The sequence below is a fragment of the Corvus moneduloides genome, chromosome 20 (genome assembly GCF_009650955.1).
Source record: "Corvus moneduloides isolate bCorMon1 chromosome 20, bCorMon1.pri, whole genome shotgun sequence".
Classification (NCBI taxonomy): domain Eukaryota; kingdom Metazoa; phylum Chordata; class Aves; order Passeriformes; family Corvidae; genus Corvus; species Corvus moneduloides.
The window spans coordinates 849,390-870,203 of NC_045495.1; the positions used below are offsets into that span (position 1 = coordinate 849,390).

The window sequence follows — 20,814 nt, forward strand, 5'->3', positions numbered from 1 at the left end:
GCTAGAGCAGGGCCATCATTTTCTTCTGCTTTAAGTGGCTTTCTTCATGTGAGTGCCAGAGCCAAAGGCAGAGTCTGCTGCAGTTTGAACTTCCAGTTCTGTTGGTATTTCAGAGCAGGAACACTCTGGATTTCCATTTTCTGAATCACTGTGAGGAGAACTCACAGAGCCACATCTTTAAACACGTTCCTCTGTAGCAGACTCTAGAATCCATTTCTTGTGCCTGGTTCCAGCAGTCAGGGCAGGAGAGCAGAGCTGCTGTGCCTGACTCGGGGCAGTAGCAAAGGGAGCAGTGTTGCAATGGGCGCAGGGACCTCTTGGCTGTTGGTGTTCCTGGGGGAGGAGCCTCAGAGGGGGGAAATGTGGATTTGAATTTCCCTGGTGTAAATCTCATATGTACAACTTTATTCAACAGAGGAGACCAAGCAAGTTTTAAGGCTGAGCTTGACTGAGTTCTCTCTGCCCAAATTTTATTTGCTGTTTGGGATCAGCAAAGTGAAGTCGGCCGCGGTGATCGCGTTCCGCTCCAGCTACCGCGACAGGTCCTTCTCACCCGGCTCCTACGAGCGCGAGACCTTCGCCCTGACCTCGCTGGAGACGGTCACCGAGGCGCTGCTGGAGATCATGGAGGTGTGTGGGGACAGGGGAGTGACCCCTGAGGGACAGGGGCACTGCTGGCCCTCTCTGCAGGCAGCGGTGCCGGGGCTGTGCCTCCTCCCTGCTGAAGTTAACAGCTGATTTCTGAGAGCCAAACTTCTGCACCTTCCCAGTTGTACAAATACATCTTCTCCATGTTACATCCATTCAAACAATCTATTTTTCTCTTTAGGCTTGTATGAGGGATATTCCAACATGCAAGTGGCTGGACCAGTGGACTGAACTAGCTCAAAAGTAAGTCATAGATCTCAAACCCTGAGCCCTCCCTGCCTGTGCAGTACACCCAGAGTTTTCAGCTTTTCGTTATATGTATTTTTGTTTTTGTTGCTGTATATATGTTGTTTGATGCAGTGTACTCTGTTTCTTCACAGGTTTGCATTCCAGTACAACCCCTCCCTGCAGCCAAGAGCACTGGTTGTCTTTGGCTGTATAAGTAAACGAGTGTCTCATGGACAAATAAAACAAATAATCCGAATTCTCAGCAAGGTATATGGGTCTGTCTGTTTTCTTTTGTGACTCATAAAGTAGCTATTTTTAGCTTTATCTTCCCATCAAATACAGACCTTGGCATAATTTTAGGATAAATGTTTTTTCAAGCATATTCTTAAATAGAACTGATTGGAAATACACTTTCTATAGGCCAGGCTTTTGAATTTAAATTGACTTAGTGGCAATAAGTTCCATCACTGCTGTGACTTCTAGAGTATCAATAGGTCTCAATATTGAGTTTAACATTCCTGACACAGGTGGATCCAGCAGTCAGTATTTAAATAAATGAGAAATTTTCTCTTAAGGCATTTACCAGCACGCACATGATTCACAGCTTCCTTTTTCTCAAAGGAAGTGAATAACCTCGGGTGTTGTGAGTAAGTATCGTAAAGAGCTGATTTATATCAGAAAACTTTGAAGCAGGTGCCTGGCTTGACAGTGATGTTCAGTCATTCCAAAGTAGGTTGTGTTCCATAGCAAGTGAGCAATGTACTAAACATGTGTCCTTTAAGCATTTTATTAGAGTTTTATAGACACAAACTTTAATTTAACAGTGTCTAAATGATAAAGAGCTTTTCTCCAGCTCTTATGCCCCCCCTGCAGCCTGACTGTTCGGGTACACATTGTGCAGCCATGCTTTTATTTCTGCTGTCTAAATCTCCATGTGGAAAAATTCTCGAGAGTTGGTTTAGAATGAGCTCAGGCTTTTTAAATAATTGAGAAAAACTGTTATTGTGCAGAGCTTTGATCTTCTTTTTACGAAGCAAAATGTAATTATGGTTGTATTTTTAATTACTCTCTTTTTTCAAAAAGGGACTTGAGAGCTGTTTAAAAGGCCCTGATAATTATAATAGCCAAGTTCTAATAGAAGCCACAGTTATAGCCCTCACCAAGCTGCAGCCTCTTCTTAACAAGGTAAATAACTGGCTTTTTAGAATAAGCAGAGAATGTAAGTTGTGATTATGGGTGTAATCTCAGAAATACAAGTAAGTGTTGGGGTTTCTGAAGTTCACACTTCACTGTGACTCAAGCATGGAAGTAGCACATATGGGAAGTGTGGCAGATTGTGGGACCAGTGCAAAGGCTTGAGAAGTGCTGGGGAACGTTCTGTTCTGCTTCCCAGAGCGGGGCCCTGGCAGTTGGGCAGAGGCTGTGCCCAGGCTGTGCCCGTTCCTTCCACAAGGCTCCAGTCCTGCCTGCAGCTGTCTGTGCTGGTGCCCTGCACGCCGGGGCTGGGGGAATGGCCACGTGTGGACTGCTGCTGGTTCAGCCAGCCGGGGTCACTGCCCGGTCTGAGAGCGCACCGGGGGCACAGCAGGAACAAAGAGCCTCGTGCTGCTCCTGCTGGTGAATAAAACTTGTTCTCAAAAAAGCTCTGCTCAGGAGACCCAGGATGTGTCGAATGCCAGTTCCTCTTGTGTGTAGTTCTGATTTTGACGAGGAAGTGCCTGGGCAGGTCTGTGTGCAGAGCTGCAGTCCGTGTTCAGACTGAGAACAACAGACCCATTTCTGGTCAGGCTGGCACAGGGCAATGTGGGTCTGACACTCTGTGGGCAGGCAAGGGATGTAGGAGAGGAAGAATGACTTGGGAGGTGCAAACAAGGCTTGAAATTAATTTCCTTTCTACTGTTCACCTGTGAAGTGCATTAACAGGTCCAAATGAGCACCTGTTTCCTTGGAATGGCTGTGGCTGAGGACAGAACCTGCTACGAGTGGGACAAACCCTCCCCTCTGTCCTGGTTGTCTTTCACCCGCGGGAGCTGACTCCCAAGTGAAATGGTGGCTCTTTCTCTCCCCCCAGGACTCCCCTATGCACAAGGCTCTGTTCTGGGTAGCCATGGCTGTGCTGCAGCTGGATGAGGTGAATCTGTACTCAGCAGGAACAGCCCTGCTGGAGCAGAACCTGCACACCCTGGACAGCCTGCGTGTGTTCAACGACAAGGTGAGCCCGCAGCCTGCACTCATGGCAGCAGTCAGAGCTGATAGAAAAGGGGAAAAAACCCAACTTTGTCCTTGTGAACACTCATTAAGCAACTAAACCTGAAGATTACATTAGAAATTGTTTCACTTGGGTGGTATCCACAGACAAAGATGTGGAGAGAAGCTGTCCTTATTCTGTTCGAAACTGGAGCAGAAATGTCCAGGTGTGATCTGTGAGAAAGTGTTTGATATTTTCCTGTAACCTCTTAAAAGAACTGTTCTGTCACTTAAACAAAAATCTCAACAAACTTGAGATATACTGAGTAACTTTCAGTGAGGTGCTCTTGTATTTTATCTTTGTGGGTCAGAGCCCAGAAGAAGTGTTCATGGAGATCAGGAGACCGCTCGAATGGCACTGCAAGCAGATGGATCATTTTGTTGGGCTGAATTTCAACTCCAACTTTAACTTTGCACTAGTGGGACATCTCCTGAAAGGTAGGACTTCATACTGCTCTTTGAGATGAGCACTTGTACTTGAGGAATAAAAACAAGTCAAGGGATAAAGGGGCCAAACTGGGTGGTGGATTTTAAGTAATTTGGATTACAGAGTAGATACAGATTTAAACAGTCTTGGATTAAAGGACTTTGCCAGGTTTCCTTTATAGTCTTCTGTGAAGGTCTTTAGTGCTGCTGCTGAAAGTTACGAACTGTCACAGGGTGCAGACCTTCATTTGCTGCACTCTTTTACTTCTTCCTCCAAGAATGTGTCTCTTTGCCTGTGCTCAGGCTCACCAATTTTTTTAGCATACTGATTTGCGAGATAACAATGTATTTACAGACATTTGAAATGATGCAGCTTTGAGGGGAGGGACAGAAAGCATTAGTCTTAAATGTGCCATTTCTGGTAGCACTGTGCTCTCTTACCCTTGAGATGGAATGTCTGAGGATGTGCTGGAAAATATTTATAAATGCTTTCAGAATATTAGTGCTTCATAAATACGGATTGAAAAGTTAAATACAATCTTTTGTTTCTCAGGGTACAGGCATCCTTCCCCTACCACTGTAGCAAGAACAGTGAGGATTTTGCACACACTCCTTGCTCTGGTTAACAAACACAGGAACTGTGACAAGTTCGAGGTGAATACCCAGAGCGTGGCTTACCTGGCAGGTAATGAACCAAACCTGCTTTCCAGTCTGGGCTGACTGAAAAGGAGTGGATTATTGTGGAATTCCTTCAGGTTCAGGTTGTTAGAATTGTACCAGCACAAAGAAAACTTGTAACTGGTGGACAGGAGTGTGGGCAGGGTGGGCACATCAGGAAGGCTTTTTGGGAACTGAGGGCTCTGCCAGCACAGCACCTCCTCTGCAGCTTTGGGACTTCTTCAGGAAGGCTGGAGGTTTCTTGGTGTAAATACTCCAGTGTGTGCCTGAGAGCTTCAGGTTTCTAGTGATCTGGACATAAAAATTGTGACCATGTGAGGGCAAATGTGTAAATCTTGTCATTGTAACTGGATGGGGAACATAATTCTTTTTAAACAACCTGCTTTTAATCTGTACATTTCCTAAGGTGTAGCTGCAGCTCAGTGGTGTTGATGTAAATGAACACTGATGTATGCAAAAAATGCAAATGGATGGAATATTGTTTCTGTTGTTCACTGCATTCCTGCTGTGGAAAGCTTCCTCTCCCTTTGTTTGGCTCTGCAGCCCTGCTGACGGTGTCCGAGGAGGTGCGGAGCCGCTGCAGCCTCAAGCACAGGAAGAGTCTCTTGCTGACAGACGTCTCAATGGAAAATGTTCCTATGGATACATACCCCATCCATCACAGTGACACTAGCTATAGGTTGGTTGTCTCACTTTTAGATGAGTTACCCACATTGCAAAGCCTGTTTCCTTTAGAAAGTGATCTGTGGTGTGCTGGGAACTGAACCCCACTGATGGCACTGAGTCCATGGGCTGTGATGAGCAGTTTGCTCCTTACACTGGGATCAGGAGTCACAGAGAAATTTGGATGTAGAATTTGTACTGATCTAATTTTCAGAGCTTAACTGCTCTGGAGGCTGTTAAACCTTTTGCTAAATCTTTCTACAAGACCTGATTTAATCTCATTTATATTTTAGAAGAACATTTTGTTTGTCCTTTTAAGAGCTCCAGGGCATATACTTGTCTGTGTCACTGGGAAACCTTGACACCTTGTTACAGCCTGTGTGCAGCCAGAGAGATCAGCCAGGAAATCAACTGGAAGTGCCATGGAGAGCCTGTGTCCTCAACAGGAAGCACTTCACTCAGGATCTCTCTTTTTAGCATTGAGATTGGAGTAGCTGATTACTAAATATGTTTCTTCTTGCCCCATAGGCTGATTTGCTTGTGTTCTTTTCATTGCTTTATTTTTTTATCTCTTCAGCATCACATTCACATCAGATTGTTTGTTTCCACTAGCTCAGACATCTTTGCAAGCAAAGTAATTACTATTTCTCAATATGTATTTTGGGGAGATTAACCTGGTAGGAAAGATGGGTTTAAGAAAGGATAGTTTGGCTGTTTGGGAAACCTCTGCCTAAATAGCACAGTTTTAAGATTTTCTTAATTGAATTTCTCTGCACTTGCAGGACACTAAAGGAAAACCAGCCCTGGTCATCCCCCAAGGGGTCAGACAGACACCTGGCTGCCAGTTACCCAACAGTGGGACAGATCAGCCCTCGCACCCGGAAATCCATGAGCTTGGACATGGGGCAGCCTTCACAAGCCAACACTAAAAAGCTTCTAGGTTATTAACATAACTAATTTATTGGTCTGTCTACAGAATACCCTGGGAAGCGTTACTGGAGAAAAATTGTTTTAGTTATGACTTTAAGGGCTTATTCCTCATTCAGAGGAATAAGTGCAGTTTCTGCAAAATGCAAATTTCAGGGCACTGGACAGTTAAAGAGGACTTTTGGTTATGAGGGGGGAGCGAGAGCAATGCTCAAAATGTGCATGTTGAAGTGGACAAAAAAAGATATTCCAGATGCTGAAGATTACTAGTGCCAGTTTTGTGCTCCCAGCCCTTTCCAGCAAACCCAGGAAGTGGATATTTAGCTGCTCCATTGAGTGCTGTGGTTGGGGCTGGAGGAGATGGTCCCAGAACACGGCAGATGTGTGTAAACAATCTGATTTTTACTCATGGCTTCTCAGTGCATCATGTTTACAACAAACTCGTGTATCAGAGGAACGAGCTGAGTTGCTTTCCAGAACTTGTGGAAGCCCTTTGGCATTACACAGGTGGAAGAAGAGGGGCATTTCCTTCATTCCAGCCCTTTCCTGCTTCCTTTTCAGTAACCACGTCCTGGCATGTGTATTCCGTGTGTGGGGGCCAGGAGTCCATGGCATGCCCCCCTGACTAATTGCATGCTCCCTCCTGTGTATTGTGAAGCACTTTGGAAGCTGTGATGGAGAGCGGCATGGTGTGATCGTATTTTCTGTCCCATCCCTGAAAATGGTGAAAAGGTCCCCAAATTCCTGTCAACACATGGTAGATAGGGGAGTAGCTTGGCCAGAAAATCAGAAGAAGTTAGAATATGGATTTAGGTTTAATGTTTTTAATTGCCTGATAAATTGTTTTTAGGTACAAGGAAAAGTTTTGACCATTTGATATCGGACACAAAGGCTCCTAAAAGGCAAGACATGGAATCTGGAATCACAACGCCTCCCAAAATGAGGAGAGTAGCCGAAAATGATTATGAAATGGGTGAGACACAGGACTAACATTTTAAGAATAATACTAATTATAAACGCTTTGTATATCTATACAAAGGACTATTTCTAAATTCAGTGTTCATTTACCAAGGTTACTCCATGGTAAGGGAGAAGCACCTTTCTTAGCAATGGCTTTTGCAGGGTGCAGCCTTCATGTCTCTGGCAGCTGCATTGGAGCTGCTCAGTTTACAGGTGCAGTATCAGGGGCAGCTCTAAAGGACTGCATACAGGAGTGCAATGAAATAAATAGCATTTGGCTTTCTATAAGTTAATAAGCCCCAGCTGCAAATTCCTGCAGGAGATGGAATGTGAGCTGATGCCTGGAATGCCTCTCTTCATCTTCTCCCCCATCTGCTTCCTGTGCCCCCACCCCCAATTGCAATGCAAGACCAGGGTTCTTCTCTTGTATCTGCCTGACCCCGAATTTGGTACTTACACCCCTGGGCCTGTATTTCACTGAAGAGGAAATTGGGGTTTTTGTTTGCCATCCTATAACACATCCCATGTAGTGGTCCAGTGCTGCTGCATTACAGCGCAGTCGTTGCTTTGACCTTTGTGACAAGGCTGGTGAATGCCGAGGTTTGCACATGACTGACTCTGTTGTGCAGAACCTGATTCTGTCTTGCTTTGGGTTTATTTTGCTCTGGATGAGTTGCTCTTTTTTATCTGGCAGAAACCCAGAGAATATCACCACAGCAACACCCACACCTCCGGAAAGTTTCCGTTTCCGAGTCAAACGTCCTCCTGGATGAAGAAGTTCTGACTGACCCAAAAATTCAAGCACTGCTGCTTACAGTTCTTGTAAGCTTTCTTCTGTGTGTTGTTTGCTATTTTCTGATGTCCTTTTGTCTCCCAGCAAAACAAACACGTTCCTTGGAGTGTTTCCTGCCTGAGTTTTATGACACGCTATTTTGTATCATAAAAGGTTATTGATATATTATAGTTTAAAAGAAATGAGCATTATTGGAATCCCAGCATAATTCAGTTTAAAAGTCATTAACTAGTAATAGAGGTGCAGTCTGATAGCACTTTCTTCAGCTGTACCACTGCAGTTCCCACTCCAGGTACGATTCAGAAAGACTCAGTTGTGTAAAAAACTGACCAGATACATTTATTGCCAAAATACTAGTTGTTGCCAGTTGGTTCTGTTGTTTCTCAATAGAGACATAAATCAATCTTTTGTAATGCTGCTTTCTGCTAGTCAGAAATCTTAAACCCTTTAAAGCTTAAAACCTTTAAGCAAAGGCTGCAACCACCCAGGTGAACTAACGGCTCCTTCCCTGCCAGGCCACGCTGGTGAAATACACCACGGACGAGTTCGACCAGCGCATCCTCTACGAGTATTTAGCAGAAGCCAGTGTTGTCTTCCCAAAGGTCTTTCCTGTTGTGTGAGTACCTGAAGTTCTGGTTACATTAACTCTGTACCTGGCTCTTCTTTAGAGGTCTCTGGTCCAGGACAAGCATCTACAAGGCACTTGCTTGTGTGGAGGTTACAAGCTGCAGTCTGTCCACGCTGGTTGATTTTAATTTGTCCCGAGTGTTTCAAAGCTGATTTAAAACCTAGTGCAGGGGCTCTTTGGGTGTTTCTTTAGACACCTGTTGTAGTTTTGCTGGAGTGAATGTGTGTAAAGGAAACCCAGCTGTCAGAAGTCAAGGTGAACAGGCATTCACAACTGACCTGAGCACATCATCAGAGTCGTCATGGAACAGAGTTAGGAATTGTGTTCTGAAATCACTGGGGAGATGAAAATCCCACCTGAACTGCTGTTTGCTAAAGTCACTTGGGAACTGCAGGTTTATTTTATTTAATGACCAAAAACTAAGCCACTTCTCCTTTCCTCAGGCATAATTTATTGGATTCCAAGATCAATACCCTTTTATCGCTGTGCCAGGATCCAAACTTGTTGAATCCAATTCATGGGATTGTGCAGAGTGTTGTGTACCATGAGGAGTCTCCACCCCAATACCAAACGTCCTATCTACAGAGTAAATATTTTATCTTTTTTTTTTTTTTTTTAAGTAGTGCTGTACTGGGAGCACTCTCTGGCGGCTCTGTCAGGTGAGAGCTGGGCTTTTATGGTGGTATTCCATTTGTTGTTGCAGGTTTTGGATTCAATGGGCTGTGGAGGTTTGCTGGCCCCTTCTCCAAGGTAAGAGCTCTGTGGGGGTCTGGACTGGCCTTTCTGGGGCACATTGGTTCTGCAGGAAAGATGCTCATAAGGAGCACCACTCACTTATGAATGAACAGAGAATGTCAGGGGCACCTCTAGGACTAAACTCAGCCCTGGGCCTGCAGCAGGTGCTGGGATAGATAAGCTACCAGAGCGGGGTAAAAGCAGCCAGGTGTGTAAGTGCAACTTTCCTGCTCCCAGGGTCACTTTATTACATGTATCTTACAGGGCAGGGGGTTAATTTGATAAGTGATGATTCCACGAGGCTGAATTTTGTGTTGGAGCAGAGGCAGTGGAGCACTGCCCATGTGTCCGGCCATCCCAAGGGAAGTGGCCCAGGTGTGGGGCTGGGGCAGGGGCTCTGCAGCCCCTCTTGCTGCCCCTGGGCTCCCATGCACTGGGGTCACACTGACGCCTGGTCTGCAGTGTGTACATTTAGATTGGTCTGGACAAGATCACTCAAGTCAGTTTGTAATTACAGATACATCAAATGCTCTTAAAAATTTGCAGGTGAAGCAGTGGGACTTGAGGGTGAGCTCTGGAGCAAAGCTCAAACTGACAGGAAAGTACAAAGGAAAAAACAATCTATTTTCCCCCCATCTCCCACAGCAAACCCAAATCCCAGACTATGCTGAGCTCATAGTGAAGTTCCTTGATGCCTTGATTGACACGTATTTGCCTGGAATTGATGAGGAAACCAGTGAAGAATCTCTCCTGACCCCCACATCTCCATATCCTCCGGCGGTGCAGAGCCAGCTCAGCATCACTGCAAACCTCAACCTCTCCAACTCCATGACCTCACTTGCCACTTCCCAGCACTCTCCAGGTCAGTGCCTGTTCTGGTACCACCTGGGTAGGGGAAATGTGGGAATTTCCTGGTTTAGGAGGCTCGTTGGCTCTTTGGATGTGTTTATGCATCAAACATTGGTGCATTGTGGAGTCAAATGAATGTTAAACTGTTCCTGAGCTATTACCCTGTTGGTTCAGATCCTGGATTTTATCCATCACAAAAGCTGTCTCCTGGGTCGCTCCATGTGAAGGGAAGAACATTAAGGGCATCAGAACAGCAGCACCTTCATGTGGAACATGTGCAGCAGTGAGGGCTTGAAAAACTAATAAATATAAACATACAATCAAGGTAATTTGCTAGGAGAAAAGGCTGATCTGGGCACTGCGAGGTGTAGCATATGTTGAGAAGAATAATCCCTCAGTGCCCAGCAGACTGGTGTGGGCTGACACTGCTCCAGTTGCCTGTGTGATCCAAGGCCAGTGCTCACACGGGCATTGCGCTGGGGTCGGGCTGTGCCTTCCAGGAAAAAAGAGTTCATGTGGGTCCTTTAGACTGTTGTATTGCCAGAAATATGCTGATGGTGAAGTAAGGGTGTGCAGAAAAAGTACAGTCATCAGAGGCAGTAAATGGATAAAAATACCCAGCTTCTGGCATGGGAGAAGGGAATTGCAGGGGAATGCGGAGGTGAAATTAAACAGCAAAGATTTGCAGGGTGAAAATGAGTAAAGAGTTACTCAGTACAGCAGCACAAGCCAGAGAAATTAAATATAGGAAGAAAACAGAATTTATATCAAAGAAACCTACATGAAGACTCATGAAGTGGCTTGGGAGGGGTGGCTCATATATTGAGGAAATACTTTACTTTTTAAATAAATATTATACTGTGGGATATTTCTTCAGTGATGATTTAACTTCTGCAGTTCTGAACACTCACATCAACCAACCTTTTATTTCTGCCTCATTTCTAACCTTGATGGAAGGCCAAAACCCCCTTGTACTGAGGGATAGCCTTTACAGAGGTGTTGCTGGCTGGGCTTGGCTCTGTGCAGGAATCTGCCCTGGCTCACAAGCACTGGGATGGTTTGTTCAGGGTGCAGAGGAGCAGCAGGGGTAAGGCAGGGCTGTTGGAATGATTTGGGGACAGGGGTTTCTTTGGGAGCAGACCTTGCTGTCAGTGTAGAAGGACATTTGGGCAGCACCTTTCCATTTGGAACACCGCATGGGTTGCAGCTCCAGCAGTTCGTTTCCAAGGATGAGGTGATGGTGCAGGATTGAGCTCTCTGCAAGGGAAAGAAGCATTTTGCTCTGTAAATGTCCTCCTTCCTTCTGCCCCACTTTCCATTCCCTCTTCTTTACAAGCTGAGAGGAAGGAATTAATCCAGCTCGTCAAACATTCCTTCCAAGTGCTGTGCAAACAGATGGCTTTTGTCAAAGGCTGGTTAAGAGTCTCCACAAACAGAGTTGGGAACTAGGGAACTGGTTCAGGTTAATAGTGAGTCTGAAACAACGCACTGGCATTCTGAGCACTGTTTGCTTGGAAATTAAATTTCAAACACCAGTGTGAAGGCCACGTGTTCAGCAGCACTGAGTTAAAAGAAACATTTTCAGCCAACTGCATTTTTTTTATTATGGCTACAAATACTAAGTTGCAGATACATGAAAATTTCATTTCTTGCATCTGGAAACAACTAGGCAGGATCATTGTTTATAAATGTTTTGTCTGTCACCATTTCTGTTTCTTTCCCTCCCCGTCCCTGTCTCATGGACATTATTCACTTACATTTATTTCTTTCATTCTGTGTCTGTGAAGCTTCTCTGCCTTGCTCTAAGTCTGCAGTTTTCATGCAGCTGCCTCATCCAGGTACTTTCTTCTTTCATCATATTTGCACGAAATGCTGCTTGAGCTGCGTTAGGGCCGGGCTGTGGCATGAGGAGCAGTTTCTGACACGGGAATGGCTTCAGCAAGTGCTAAGCTGGTGCATTTCTTGGGGGATGCCAGTAATACCTGGTGGTAGAGCAGACAAAGTCACCCACAGCCTTGAGAATAAATCTGGTAACAGACAAGTGGATGCTTAATACTGGAAATCACTCTGCTGCACGTGTGAAGCTAAAATGAACTGTTTGGTGTGAGCTCTAGATTCACCAGGACTCAGCTCTGGCTGCAGGGGCACACGGGCAAACAGACATGAGTTCTTTGGACTAAACTGCAGCAGACAGAGGTGCAGTAAATCAGGAGCTGCACACTTCTGCATTGCTGCCTTGTGTGGAGAAGTAAGAGAAAGCTGCAGAAGAGGGTTTTTTGCTCATGCCCATGGGTTGTCCCTGTCCTCAGCGTAGTTTGGGGGTTTTGTGCTGCCACCCACACAAGGAGAGGATGGTGCAGCCTCTGCAGGGTGTTCTTTGTTCTCACTAATGCCAACGCCAATCAATTTCTTGCACATAATTGTGGATATGTCACTTACAGGAACAGAACTTTGTTCTAACCTTTGTATTTGCTGTCAGACATCCCAACTTTTGCTGCTGATTGTACTTGCATCCTCACCAGACAGACACAGTGTGGCAGCTACACAGAGAGGCTGCTGCAGGGGGGTTAACTCTCAGCAGTTCCAGCGTAGAGAGCAACAATGGATCGGGAGCACGTGTGCACTAAGGTCAGCTCGGGGCTTTGGGTGTGCAGTGACAGTGCCCGAAGCCATTGCTGAGGGCTCTAATGCCAGTGGGGTCTTCACTAAAGCACTTCAGTTTTGAGGTTTGTTTGATAGGAGACTTTTAGCAAAGCATAACAGAGTTTTGCTCTGCAGGACCTTGTCCCAGCCTCACCTCCTCTGTGCCTGTTTCCTGTCAAGACCCTCCTTAGGAAACTCTTTCTTTACTCATTAAGAGTGAATTTAATGGTTTGTTTTGCGTTTTCCTCCTTCCCTCACTTAAGCAGACTTTCGTTTTCAGCAGGACACCAAGTTTTCTTGGTTTTACTCTCCCTTTGCTCTCTGCTGGCTCCACAGGCTCGAGGGCAGGGGCGAGCGGCTCAGCAGCCCTTACCTGCCACAAATCGTATTTGATTCTTTTCAAACACGTCCCGGCGGTGCCGGGCGGGCGGAGCTCGGCGGGGTCCGGCCCCCTCTGGGACCCGCCCCTCCGGCATTCCCGCGGCTGGGGCGGCTGGAGGCTGCCGGCAGCGGGACTCAGCGCAGCCCCTGTGTCTCCGCAGGGATCGACAAGGAGAACGTGGAGCTCTCGCCCACCGCCGGCCACGCCAACAGCGGGAGGATGCGCCACGGCTCCGCCAGCCAAGTGCAGAAGCAGCGAAGCGCCGGCAGCTTCAAGCGTCACAGCATCAAAAAGATCGTGTGATTGTCGCTTTTTAATTTTATTTTTTATTTTTGGACCTGACTGACACGCGCGGCCCCTCGCGAAGGGCCCTCCACCGGGTGTGATGCTGCACTTGATCTGTACAGTTCCCATCCCGCCAGCCGCGTTGCCAGATGATCAACTCCTGACCCACTGCCTGAGTTAACGCCTTCATCCCCCCGTGTTCGGTTTCAGCCGGTGTTCCAGAACCACGCGTGTGCCCCGGGGGAGGTTGGAGTTCTGTAGCGCTGCAAAGCCGCGTCTTGTCTGAATCCAAAGCCATTTCCCAGCCCCGCCGTGTGTCTGTTCTGGCCTCGGGTGTTCCTGCTAAGGGAAGTGTTGATCCTTAACCCTGTTTGCACACCTCAAGGTAGTGGCTTCCTGAGCCGGGGAAGTTTCTCTAATCCTGGTTTTAATCCAAACCTGTAAGATTTTAGCTGTGTACTTTTTTTTACCACACTGAGAAGTTCACGATAGCTGCAGTACAAGGCGCTTAACAGAAGTGGTGATTAGGTTAAATTTCAGGTAATTAGCAATAAAGGGGAGAGGAAAAGGAGGCTGCAGGAGTCCCTCATTCCCCAGACCAGGCTTCACACGCTTGGACTGTACATGGACCAGACTGGACAAACTGGCTTTTTTCCCCAAGCTTTTTTTTTTTTTTTGTTTTGCTGTACTTTATCTGCCCTGAGGAGGTTGTACAGGGGAAAATCCCTGGGAACTGACCCTTGGGCTGTCATTGTAGCACCTGCTTTAGTTCTGCCCTTCCCAACAATGCACACCTTCCAGAGCTCCTGGCAGAATATCCAGTAGGGAATGGAGGGGAAATGGAGTAGATTCATCCCAGCTCTGGGGGATAGTATGTGGCAAAGCTGCCCCTGTGCTGCCCGAGCAGGGACAGAAACAGCCACATTGCTCAAGGTACATGAATTTAAATTAACTGACACTGTGTCCAGTCCCAGGGCCGTCTGGCAGAGTCACCTCCCGGGGCGGGTTCGGGGTCCTGCGGGGGTCACACAAGCCTGGGGTGCTGTCACTGTCAGGGCTGCGGGTGGCAGTCGGCACCGGCGCCTGGGGACGCGCACCGCCGCTGGCAGGGGAGAGGGCGGTGCTGGTGCTGCTGTGGGGCCCAGTGCTGGCACGGGGGCTGCTGCTGGTCCCGCTGTGGGTGCCGCTGCCCCGCGGGCACGTGCAGGGTGGCTGAGTTTGGGCTGAGTTCAGGCAGGGGCTGCGTCCCTGGGGGCTCACACAGCTCCTGCTCAGAACCAGATCCGCTTCCCAGTTTCAGATCCCTCTGCTGTGGTAGGAATTAACAATCCTTCAGTGGCTTTAAAGGAAAAAAAAAAGTATATCCATTAGGTAAAAGCTAGTCCTCCAGTGCAATCGTTAGTGGCTTTCAGTAAATCGAACTTCACAGCTAAATTATTAGAGAATGGTACAATTAAGGGTTCCGATTTTATTGCTATAGCACATAATTCCCATGTATCCACACAGTAACAATGTAACATTTATGTAAATAAAAATACCTTTATTGTATTGATTCATAAAATAACAATTTCTTTAATTTGTTTACAGTCCTGGAAAAACTATGAACACAAACTTCATATGCAAATAGTTTGCCAAAACAAGAGGAAAACTTAGAATTAGCAGTCATGGAATAAACAGGTTAGAAAGATGAACTGGTGCAATTAACCAAATCCCCTCACTCGGGTGGTGCAGGCGCCAGGGCAGGAACATGGTCACTGGTGACACAGAGTGGGGTCCGAGCAGGGCCGTGAAGCTGAGCTGGGCTCAGGGACAGAGCAGGGGCTCATGCCTTGGCTTTGGGGTCCCCAGGTTAGAAACCATTGTCATCCCACAACTCAGATTGTGAGGAGCCACCCCTGGTGTCACTGGGGTTTTTGCACTGGGTTGTGCCCAGTCGAGCTGGTTCCAGCCCTTCCCGTTTTGCTGAGGACAAGGAATTGTAGAAGCCTGAGGATTTGGAGGTGGGAGGAAAACAAGAATCTCTTGTAAAGGTGGTGTGCTGTTTTCAGTTGTTTGTCGTATGAGCAGGTCTGCAAACAGGAACTGCCCAACTGATTTTGTTTGGGCAGAGAGCGAGCCCTTCAGTGTTGTGCATTGCCCATGTCAGAAGTGTCCCTCCATCAGAACTGATGTGTTCTCTGCAGCACAGAGATGTGAGAGCAGAGGGGACAGGGATGAAAGTCACCTTCCCTGTGAGAACTACTCCAGGCTCTCAGTCCCAGCTGAAAAATTCGTCTCTTCATAAAGTCAGTGAACAAAACTGAATTTCCTCTTTTCCTGGAAAGAGGGAGTCGGTTGGAGTTTTCCCTGTATGAGAGATTCATTGAGAGGGCCTGGGCCCTGGCAGAGCAGGGGTGTCAGACACCTGTGCCAGGTAATGGGGGTGGAATTGGGGTGTAAGGACTGCTGATGGCCAAGGTTTAATTTGGGATTGTGTGTGCCCCAAGAGACAGGGACATTGTCTTCTAGTACTGGTGCTTGGGAAGCTCGTGCTTGGCCTCTAGGGAACCATGGCCTTTGTGTAATGATTAAACTCCCATCAGTAATTAGTTGTTGAGTGCCTTACTGTCACTGCATCGCTCTCCCGCTCCCTCCAGCAGCCGCTGCTGGGATTTGCCTCTTTTTCTTTCTCACGTCCTCCTTCCTTTGTTCTTTCCCCGTTTGAGCACTCTCCACCCTGCCCATTCCATCCCTGGGAGCGCTGCTCCCATCCCGGGCTGCTCCATCCTTTCTCCACCTGCTGCTCTGTTCTCTGGTGACCAGCAGGTTGTTGCTGGTGACAGTGTGGGTGTGAGCCCTGACCTGACACGCAGGAGCCCCATCCCAGGGTCCCCAATGCCGCTGCACTCCAGACAGCCCGCGGGCTGCTGGCAGTGGCTGCTGCTCCAGGCTCTGCTGCAGGGCTGGAGCTGCAGCCCCAGAGTCCCTGTGCTCTGACATGAAAACTTAAGATTCAGAAAAATCCAGTTGGAACACGTGGACCATGTAATGCCCTCCTGGGGAGCATGTGTGACCCCCCCTGGCTCAGAGCCCGTTCCCGGCCCGCACTGACCACAGCTCAGTACTGTAAAGACAATTAACATTCTGTTTGTGTTTGTATTTTCCCTGACTTAAAGATAACGCAGTAGTATTTGAATAGTGCATAACCTACCTGTAATGATGCCGATGTTTCTGCTTTACTGTGCATGAGGTTTCCCAGGACAGGGAACGTTTCACTGAGTCTCGTGGGCTGAGCCCCCGGCGCGTGCCGGGGCTGGCTCTGACCCGGGTTGTAGGTTTTAGGGCTTCTTCTGTTTCATTCTAAGGTTAATTTTTTCCGATGTCACAAAGCACGTCCTATTGTTATGCAACAAACCACAGACAGTCACTCAGAGTGTTGGTCCCACCTTTTTTTTTATGCAGTATATTCACCTGTAAATAGTTTTTGTGTAAAATTTGACAGAAAAGTATATTTACTACACTGTAAATACATGTGACAATATATTGTATTATTTTGCTTTTTTTGTAAAGCAGTTAGTTGCTGTATATGTATAACATACAAATTTGATTATTCTAGTGTTAGTAACTGTTAACTACTCCTCCTCCCTCCTGGTGCGTTACATCATTTAAACCAGAAGCTGTGTACGACACACTCACCCCGTGTATGATCTCACTGCTTCCATCCGGCCTCGGCTTCCAAAGGGTTTCCGTGATCCCAGTCCTGGTCATGCCGTAAAACCGAGCGTGTGAGCCTGGAGACCCCGCTCGTCCCAGCGCCGGTGGGAGCTGTGGGTCAGAATGGTGGAAACCTGGTTTCAGATAATTATTGTTCACCCCATTCTCCCCTCATGTATGTAATTCCCCCTTTTTTTTGAAGTAAAATGTAAATTCAACCTGCTCCCAGTTGTTTGAAGGTCATTCCCGGGCGCTGCGGGGTGAAGGTGGTGTACGCCGATGTCCTCTCTCTGTTGGGACAAGTTTGGGTGGGTTTTTTGGGGCTGAACCAAGGGATCCGGCCCAGTCCCAGACCCAACCCCCACTTTTTCTGGGGAAAATTAAGATTCCAGTTAAAATCCAGTGTCTGGGGTTTGTGTTCCCAGACTGGTGCTGCTCTGGGTGTGGGATCCTGCACAGATCTAAGATTGCCTGCGGTGACTGAGGAAGAAGAAAGCCCATTGTCATGAATTTCATGTCACTTCAATAAGATTATCATAACTGAATAATAAATCAGAATATTTCTTTTTAAAATGTAAATTTAATATTGTAATAAAACAGCTGCTTGGTCTTTAAAGAACAATTCAGTATAATTTGTCTATTTGAGCTTTTTTAGCCTAGAAGCTTGAGGTTTCAGCTGTCAGGCAACTTCTCTGACAAAAGATTAATCACATCTATTTTTCTTTTAGGGGGATACATTACTTTCCCATTAAAAATGTATAAGTACTTATATTCTGGCTTTGTGAATCGTAAAAGGATGTAAAGACACATTAAAGTGTGACTGCATTGACTTCTTCTGAGACATCTTATTGTTCCAGCACGGTGAACAGACAGGCCTGCAGACACCTGGACAGGTGATTCCCGTCGTGCTCCTGGTGCCAGCTGGGGCTGCACGAGTGGAAGAGCAGCAGTGTGTGAACTGTTAAATTTCATTTTCTTTACTTCAGAGGAAATGTTCCTTAGTTCTGAGTTGGACCTGGAGTGGGAGCCAGGCAGGAGCCAGCCCCTGAGCAGCACCTGCTCAATCACTGCTGCCAAAAACATTCCTAAAGTTCCTCTTTTGGACAGTCAAGCCTCCTTGCTACTTGAGATCACAAATACACTGTAGCCACAGGGAGGGAATGAAAGGAAAGTTTTATTTCAGTTATGTATGCAGTTGGAAAAACTGTATTTAGGGGAAAATTGCACCATTGGAGCAGGCAATTCTGTCTAAGGAAACAGCTTCAAAACCCCTGCCCAGCTGATGCGGCTGAAATATTTTACAAAGGAAAATAATAAAGTAAAAATGCAGAACTTACTTATCTTAGGGTATGAATTCTGTTCTGGAGCTAAAAACTGCACAATGAGGAAAAGAAAGAAAGTTGTTCATGGCTGACCCCAGGATGGCTCAGAGCTGTTGGTGAAGGTGCCCCAGCACTGTCCCAGGTGAGATGGGTGATACCTGTTCCCTTAGGTCCTGTCATAGGATTGGATTCTGCCTGGTCACTTATGCCATTACCAAATGCGTTTCATGTGTCCGTGCTCCCTCAGCCCCCTCTGAGGACAGGGGACAGAACACCTGAACTCAAACAGCTCTGAGGTGATGGATGAGTCACCTGTGTCACAGAACTAACGGCCAAAGCCGCCCTCCTGCAGCTGTGCAGTGCTGGGTCCCTCTCAGAGCAGTGAAATGCCTTCCCCGCTACTGGAGTTAGGATTTTCAGGTGTGAATCCTTTGTGCCTTGCAACAGCGGCTCCTCGGTTGGCTGCTCCTCTGCTGAAGCTCTCAAATGAAAATCACTCCCAGGCTTGTGTGGGTGGAGAGCGTAGAAAAACAATTACCATGATGTGACTTGTTCAAACAAGTATGGGTTTGTTCTTCAAAGGAATCGTGAAAAAACCTGATGACGGGATCTTCTGGGATATTTAAATGACAGTGCTATAAATAGCCAGGAGTAACTATGTGCTCAAGAAAACCCCCCTGAACTATTAAATTGTATTTTAATATTTTTTTCTCATAGCATACTGTCCTTCAGACAAACTGGAAATATCTGTTTTGCTGCTTCCACCCCCAGTTAGGAACTGGGAGAGTGAGGTCTGCCCAGGAGAGCTGGCTGTGCAGCAAGACACGGTGCATACGCTGAGGATCTGCTCATCCAGCCCTCCTCCTCCTCCTCCTCCTCCTCGGGCTGTGAGGACACGGGGCAATGAAATGGCCAGGTCCACAAGAGGCTTCAGCTGTTCTGGTCCCAATGTGTGTCTGACACAGGCTGGGGCTGTGACCTTGACAAATCCCTGAATGTTTGACCACCAGGCACCATAAATGCTGGAATTGCCCAACAGTAACAGCCAAGTTACTGTTGTAACTTCCAAGAATTCCAAGCTGGGAATTCTTAACGGACAAACTTCTGAGATCCTCAGATTAGTGACATCAAAAGGGCAAAGTCCCCACACCGATGGATTTTTTCCACTTTTATGTGTGGCACAATTTGTAGTTTTTAAGTGGGTATTTAGTATTAATTCCCAACTGCTCTAAACAAAAAGATTTGAGGCAAATCAGGAACTTTCACAGAAAAATACTTACACGAATCGGTGATTTAGGAAGGGCAATCCTGCTTATACAGGACTGTGATTTCTCCAAGTTACTCATTTACACTCTCACGTACCAACTGCCTGCTGCGGGCACGTGTCAATAAACAGCGGGCAGGTTTGGCTTCAGCCAGCCTGGCCAGCGCAGCCCTGAGCTCCCCCGTGCCTGCAGTGACGGTGTGTGCAGCAGGCTTGTGCAGCATTACCTGGTGCAGAGGGTGCTGCTCACACCCAGTGAGCTCTGGGAACAGCAGTGGCTCTGCAGGATGAGCCCTGGGTACTGCAAAGGGAGGAGGCTGACTGGGGCTAATCCGTAACTGCCGGACGAACAGAAAGCTCAGGCTCTCAAGCTGGAAGGAGCCTTGAAGTGCTTTCCTGCACTGCTGCGGCCACCAGTGGATACCCCCAGGAGCTGCTCTGGTTTATAACTCACTCTAGCTCCGCTGCTCCCTGGCCCAAAGCATGAGCCACCTCTCCCTGACCTACTGCTTCCCTCTGACTTTGCTGCTGAAGTTCCAAAAGATTTAAAAAAGCAGCTGAAGTTGTTCCACTGGGAAATCCAGAGCCACCTGTCCCCACAGAGACAGGTCCAGTGACAAACGCAGAGCAGTCTCCTCAGAAGCCCCAAAGCAGCACAGCATCCTGTGCCCTCTGAGCTGCCTGGCTGGCTGCATGGGAAAGAGCAGCACCCACACCACCTGGCTCCTGCCACTCCGTGTGCTACCATGCAACTCCGCTGGATTGTTTGGAGAGAGGATGCACCACTCCCAAACAACTCTTCCCACACAGACCCAGGGTGGAGGCCTAGCCCCTCCCGCTGTCACAGTAACACAGAATTCCCAGTGATGCCCTGCAAGGGTCAGCACACTCTTCCCAAGACCTGGCTTCTGCTTGGGCTGCTCCTGCCACACCCTGGGGCCTTTCCCTCTCTCACCAGCCTCCTCTGGAAATTCCCAGCCTCCTTAGAACAGCGTCAACGATTTCCCAGAGTCTCCTCCGAGTGCCTTGCCTACAGTTGTCCTGGAATCTGCTGTCACACAGCCCACAGAGCGTGGCAGTGCCAGCGCTGACCAGCCGTGCTTCACTACTGTGTATCCCCCCAAAACCTCAGAGGTTCCTTGGGACACAGAAATCATTTACACAATGGATCTTCTGTAAGGATGCCAAAAGCCCTGGCGGGAAATGTCACAAGTATTACACAACAACGTGAAAAGTCTCTATTAATTCCAACTTGGTACTGCTGGAGCTGAGCAATAACCTTGCCTGAACACAGATTTGCATTTCTCATTGCAGTTCCAATCCATTGCTGTAGCTTCTGGCTAATATTTGCTCACTAATGTGTCACCACCAGCCTAACGTTTGTGTAAAATTCTGTCTAAAGCTCAGATTCACTGCTCGCGTGTCTGGCTGTGTTAGCAGGCA

General features: G+C 47.4%; 1 protein-coding gene across 4 annotated transcripts in view; it reads left to right on the plus strand.

The window, feature by feature from the left end:
• The window catches only part of NF1 (neurofibromin 1), an 86,848-nt gene extending 69,234 nt beyond the window's left edge, over positions 1–17,614 (plus strand). For 3 of the 4 annotated variants that reach the window (XM_032130218.1, XM_032130217.1, XM_032130219.1), the window contains 16 exons: positions 416–630; positions 830–891; positions 1,029–1,143; positions 1,960–2,061; positions 2,948–3,088; positions 3,435–3,561; positions 4,103–4,234; positions 4,771–4,906; positions 5,673–5,830; positions 6,668–6,790; positions 7,472–7,599; positions 8,086–8,186; positions 8,642–8,784; positions 8,902–8,948; positions 9,579–9,795; positions 12,968–13,110. In XM_032130218.1, coding sequence (XP_031986109.1) covers positions 416–630; positions 830–891; positions 1,029–1,143; positions 1,960–2,061; positions 2,948–3,088; positions 3,435–3,561; positions 4,103–4,234; positions 4,771–4,906; positions 5,673–5,830; positions 6,668–6,790; positions 7,472–7,599; positions 8,086–8,186; positions 8,642–8,784; positions 8,902–8,948; positions 9,579–9,795; positions 12,968–13,110 — 2,090 coding nt within the window. Of the gene's footprint in view, positions 1–415; positions 631–829; positions 892–1,028; positions 1,144–1,959; positions 2,062–2,947; positions 3,089–3,434; positions 3,562–4,102; positions 4,235–4,770; positions 4,907–5,672; positions 5,831–6,667; positions 6,791–7,471; positions 7,600–8,085; positions 8,187–8,641; positions 8,785–8,901; positions 8,949–9,578; positions 9,796–12,967 lie in introns of all 4 variants that reach the window. The other variant, XM_032130216.1, reaches the window with a different exon arrangement.
• Positions 17,615–20,814: the final 3,200 nt, after the last annotated feature.